This window comes from Emys orbicularis, chromosome 3 (genome assembly GCF_028017835.1).
Source record: "Emys orbicularis isolate rEmyOrb1 chromosome 3, rEmyOrb1.hap1, whole genome shotgun sequence".
Taxonomy (NCBI): domain Eukaryota; kingdom Metazoa; phylum Chordata; order Testudines; family Emydidae; genus Emys; species Emys orbicularis.
In genome coordinates, this window is record NC_088685.1 from 92,639,831 (window position 1) to 92,645,830 (window position 6,000).

Genomic DNA, 6,000 nt, shown 5'->3' on the forward strand with positions numbered 1-6,000 from the left:
TCTTAATCATTGACAGTCAAGAATGTTTAGGTTATGGGCTCACCTTCTCTTTAAACATATGCGCATCAACTGGTTTGTACTGCTTTGAAGAAACTATAAAGTGCTCCATTCAACAGACATATTTCCTGTCTTTTTCCTTTATTTCATGTTTTCCTTCTTCCTTTTCCTACTGACAATTAATTGCTACAGCCCTAAACCTGATTTTGTTTTGGTTCTTGCTGAGGAAAATAATAATAAACTTTTCCCTGGAGATTTTTAAAGGCAAATTTGCCATCTATTCCCCTTGAAACCAAGAAATCCTTGTTGGTGGAAGTTCCCCCTTTAAGTGCCAGATTCTGACACCCTTATTCATGTTGAGTAGCACCTTATTCCAATGGTGTTCCCACTAACTTTAATGGGACTACTCTTGGGAAAAGGTACTATTCAACAGCTGTAAGAAAATTGCATTGTTTGTTTATAGGCATTTTCTATGGCACTCATCACGACAGTATCTGAGCAACTCACATACATCAATGAAGTGGCCTCATAATGGCCCCGTGAGGAAAAGAGCTATTACCCATTTTACAGAAGGGACACTGAGGCCCACAGAGATTAACATGTTACCCAAAATCACACAGCAAGTCTGTGGCATAGCCAAGAACAGAACTCAGCCCCAGTCCAGTCTTTAGCCACCAGACCATCTTTTCTCCTTCACAGGCTTAAAAATAAAGAAAATCTATGCCCCTGTTTGAAAACCTCATCTATACACATCTACATTCAAGCTTCATTTCTAGGCCAATGTACACTGTGTATCTTATGTTTTTAACAAGAATACAGTGATGTAATGCCACAGGGTTTGCACAACACAACCAGACACCTGGATTTAAAATTTTGGGTATCTAAGTTGTGTTTCATTCTGCTGTGTGAACTGAAGTTATCATTTTAGGGTGTTTATACTGGTCTTATTGGCATTTAACTTACCTCACATGCTCTGATGTAGGTCTGATTCTGTAGAGAAGCAAACAAAAAGAGACATGCTTAGCAGGAATATAGTCTTTCAATAGTCCAATATTGCAAATAAGGTAGTATTAACTCATCAGACATTTCTTACACACACAGAGTACATAGCAAATGCTTTTCAGTGACAAACGGCTGAAAAGAAGAAATCCAAATTCAAAACTGGAAGGCCAGCATTTGAATTACGTCAAGTCTGACTGAGCTCCAGATTTCTCAAGAAAAGGAACCTAGTTCCTCTCAAACTTTTCCCTGGCAACTGTCCCAGAACCTGTGCTAGTTCTTGTCCAGATACTATTGGTTAACAACAGGAAACATGGTGATAACATGTATTCTAAAGATGGGGGTCTAACAGGGCCTGGTGCAGAAAGGTGTTGAACACTGACAATTTAACTGACTGAAAACCCAGAAGGGGAGTTTAATTTTCATCGAATGTTAGTGTTCTCTGTTCCCACCACACTGTGACAGACATAATGCAGGTTTGTATTGTGAAGGTACCCCCATGCCAAGAACTAGTGATTCCCAGGTTAATGTACTCTATTTCGAAGACTTCTGAACTAATAATATGATGTTACATATTCCAATAAGAAACATATCAACTTACTGGAAAACGAATTATGGCTATTACATTTTTTATTATAAAAAGACTGGTTTGGTAGAATACTTTTGGATAATTTATCAGACAAAATCAAAGCATAGGAAGTGGAACTTTGACTAATACAGTACTTACACATTGCAGTGGGCAACTTTTTTGTACTGTTGCATTCCAAAATCGACATCCCTGTGTGCACTGCAAGAAAGACAGTGAATAGTTAGTACTTTAAAAGAGTTGCAGTCAGACAAACAAGGAGGAAGGATGGTCCAGTGGTTAGGATGCTAATCTGGGAAACCTAGGGTCAATTTCTTGCTCTACCACAGACTTCTGATATTATCTTGGGCAAACATGTAAACTTTCTATGCCTCAGTTCCCCATGTGTAAAATGGGGTAACAGCACTTCTCTTCCTCATGAAGATAAATACATTAAATATTTTGAGATACTTATACACTATGGTAATGGGGCCTAGATAGACAGATAAAACTCCTGAAAGTTTCCCCTGAAAATTAATATAATGAATAAACATAGAAGTTTGTGTGAGTGATCCACACAACCACTTCTAGACAGGACCTTGACACAGCCATCGTGATTGAGGGTACTGTAATGGCTGGTGTGCAACTCCATTATTTTGGTCTAGACTGCAGCTTTACACTGTGCCCTGAGAGAGGGATGGTGCCTGCTGCAAAGCTCCAGGAACAAAGCAAAGAATGAATTTTGGCCCAGGGAGCTCCAGTTCCTCTCTTGCTCCAGGAAGGAAGTAAATTAATTAATTCACCCCCATCATAAAGCTCTTTCCTTGATCTGGCCAGGGTGGAGCAAGCAGTCCTTTCAAGTCTACTCCTGACTCGCTGATTGAGAGAAGGAACAAATTTGCCATAAACAGGCTGAAACTTTCAAAATGGACCTTCCAAAAATCATGAAATTGGCTTAAATTCATGATATTTTAAAAAATAATAATAAATGTTGGATTTTTTATTTATCTTCTGGTTTTGAAATTGTGTTAATTACATTTCAATCTTTTCTCTGCTTCCAGGAGGTCTACAAACTTCCTTTAAAAAAAAAAAAAAAAAGTTGAAATTCTCTCACAATCACCTGACTCCAAGAGCTGGGGCTTTATGAAAAACACCAAATATCACAAAGCATAAGAAAATCATGATAATTGGCAACTCTCGATCTGAGCAAAGACACATAGGTGAGTAAGGGGGCAGCACTGCATGGCCAAGTAAACATTGTGACAATCTAGCTTTTCACGCTCACATGACCCCCGCCACCCTCCACACACACCTGAGGCCATTTGCAGAGAGACTGTAATTGACTAAAGATTGTGGATAACATTGATGATTGAATCCTCCATGCATTCAACAAATAAGTGGGAACGAGCCTTCAAGGGGCCTGTGGCTATCAGGATGAACTGTGTTAGAGATCCAAGATTTCTAAGGGAACCTCTCCTGAAGGCTGCTGCTCATTCCAAAAATCACCCCATCAAAAGTTTGTGTTAACCTATAGAGATCTCTAGCATAAACCCAAACATTTATAGCTCTATAGAAGTCTAACACAACATCTTAAAAAACAGTATTTTCAGTTTCCTCCCTGTCAAATTTATGAGAAAATAAAATGGGTGTGTTATTTTAAATTTACTAGACTACCCAGAATGCAATAGTAAAAATTATGTGCCTCTCATGGGTAGGGTGACCATATGTCCCATTTTGTCCGGGACAGTTCCCTTTTTAAGTTCGGTGCCAGCTGTCTTGATTTCTTTGACAAAAATGGGCATTTGTCCTGTTTGCTCCTGCGAACTGATCAATTCGCAAGCGCAAACGAACAAATGCTCAGTTTACAAAAAAAGTCGGGTGCGACCCGAAGTGGGGCGCAGAGGAACATGGGGGGGGTTGGCAACGCAAGGTGCCAGGCAGCAGGGCTCAGAGGGTCAGCCCCAGGCCCAGGCCCAGTGTCCGGAAGCATGGAGCTTGGGCACTCAACCCCAATCCCAGCCACGGACAGCACGGAGCTCGGGGGGGGCGGGGTGTCAGTCCCAGCCATCCTCAGCACAGGGCTCAGGCACTCAGCCCCAGCCCTGGGCGGCATGGAGCTTGGGGGGGGGGCGGGGGGTCAGCTGGAGCCCCAAGTGGCAGCAGCTCTGTCTAGCCATGCTGGTGTGGGGGGGAGGGCAGCTCGGGCAAGCCCCGGGCCATCCCCTTTGTACTTTAGGAAATATGGTCACCCTACTCATGGGAGCACTGATTCTGATGGGGACCCAAATTATCTCAAATATTTCTTCATTCTGAATTGTGTAGACTCTGAATTGAAATAGGAGCCTGAATAGAGACCTATGCTCCACTATGGCAAATTCACTTTAAAAAAAAAAAAACCTGTCTTTTTAAGAATATGGGCCAAATTCAGGCCTGCAGTAATTAGATGTAACTCCTCTGCAATCAATGGAGTTGCACCTACTTATGTCAAGTCTTAATATGATCCACCATGCTGGCAAAGCTATAACCAGATAATATGACCACTGTACCCTATACAGCAATAACATAAGTAACAATGCAAACCATTACTCACAGCTACACTGATGTCACTAACATTGCAAGCATTAATGCCAAGCTCTCCTTCCTGTAAACGAAAAAAATATATATTTATAAGTGAGTTTAGATATCCAGTACTTCCTCTACTAGCATTTTCCTTCCTTCCTTCAATTTTTTTCCACCTCACATGAAACTTTTAAAATTATTGCTGAAATGACAATTGCTTCTTACTTGCTTGAGAGTAATCGAAGAGTATCATTAGGATATGGAAGTTGGTGAAGTCAGCTGGAGTCAATTAAGTTATCTCAAGGAGGAATTTGGCCCTTTGTCTCCTGATTCATAGATTCTAAGGCCAGAAGGGAATACTGTGATCACCCAGTCTGACTTCCTGTAGGCCACTGAGCTTCCCCAAAATAATTCCTTTTGAACTACTATCTTTTAAAAGAACATCCAATCTTGACTTAAAAATTGCTAGTGATGGAGAATCCACCATGACACTCTGTAAATTGTTCCACTGGTTAACTACTTTCACTGTTAACATTTTATGCCTTATTTCCAGTTTGAATTTGTCTAGCTTCAACTTCCAGCTATTGGGTCTTGCTATACCATTGTCTGCTAAACTGAAGATCCCATTATCAAATTCCTATTCCCTATGTAGGTATTTATAGACTGTGATTAACCTTCTCTTTGCTAAGCTACATTGATTGAGCTCCTACAAGGCATGTTTTCCAATCCTTTAAATCGTTCTTGTGACTCTTCTCTGAGCCGTCTCCAATTTATTCTGATTTACTGAGACAATAATAAATGCTTCATAAACAAACCTGGAACGCAAATGGCACAAGTCCAACTGGGTCTGACCTCCAAAATGCATGTTACAGATTTTGTTTCTTTAAATTTTCCTCTGGCCTCCTTCCGAAATGGCTATACCTAACCACATGACAACTGATTCTCTTCTGGTACCAAAAGTGCCTCAGAACTACGGGTCCTATTCCCAGAGCACCTAGTTTGAATTGTGCAAGACCAGGCACCTCTTCAGAAGTGCAAATGATTCTGGGATGCATTTATCCAGCTTTGAGTAGCTGAATGTGGGGTCATAGGACTTGATCCTACAAACGCTTACGGCATGTGCTGAACTGTAAGCATGGGACTATTCTCATAGAGAGAAGTTGAACATGCACGAGCATTTGCAGGATAAGAGGCATATAGTGTGGCAATGGTTAAGAACCCCTGTCTGATGCAAAACAGTCCCACAGCAGGTGTGATCACACAGGTACCCTTTGGATGGGGAAATGGAAGCTTTGAACTGTACTGACCTTGAGACCAGCTTTTTCTCATTTCAGTCCCCATCACAATATTTTTAAGTGGCATATGGAATATGGATGCCACATGTTTGGCTTTTAAAGAAGAGTGCTATGAAGAGGGACAGAGCATTTCTCATTCAGAATTTATTTAAAAATTAATCAAAGAATCCTTGTTAGGAATATTATTACCGCCTAAGCTCATAGCAGGAAAGATGAGTAACCCTTTCACTGCTGCCAGGGCTCTTTTATGCATCAGAAACAGGTTTTAAAGACTGGCCATTTTAATAAGATTGTGTACCTGGTACATCCATCCTGTACATTTCATGTCCATAATCAGTATATTTTTCAGAGCTGACAGAGCTAATTAGCCAGAAGACGCACAAAGTCATTTCTACAGAGCACATGTACATGGTCTTCTAGATAAGATCAGTCGACATACTCAGCCGAATAAAAATGAAATTTGAAGCATAATTATTGATCAGGTTTCAGTTAGAGTTTGGGCTTATCATCTTTATGCATCAGCAAAAGGAAAACAAATAAATTCCACTTCACTACCCAAAGGAACACTACGAAAACATAAGATTA

General features: G+C 40.6%; 1 protein-coding gene across 1 annotated transcript in view; it reads right to left on the reverse strand.

The window, feature by feature from the left end:
* Nucleotides 1–5,746, reverse strand: part of ROS1 (ROS proto-oncogene 1, receptor tyrosine kinase) — a 91,011-nt gene extending 85,265 nt beyond the window's left edge. The window contains exons 1-4 of the mRNA XM_065401421.1: nt 5,714–5,746; nt 4,152–4,202; nt 1,724–1,783; nt 961–987 (exon numbers count right to left, since the gene is read on the reverse strand). Of these exons, the coding sequence (XP_065257493.1) occupies nt 961–987; nt 1,724–1,783; nt 4,152–4,202; nt 5,714–5,746 (171 nt within the window). The remainder of the gene's footprint in view (nt 1–960; nt 988–1,723; nt 1,784–4,151; nt 4,203–5,713) is intronic.
* Nucleotides 5,747–6,000: the final 254 nt, after the last annotated feature.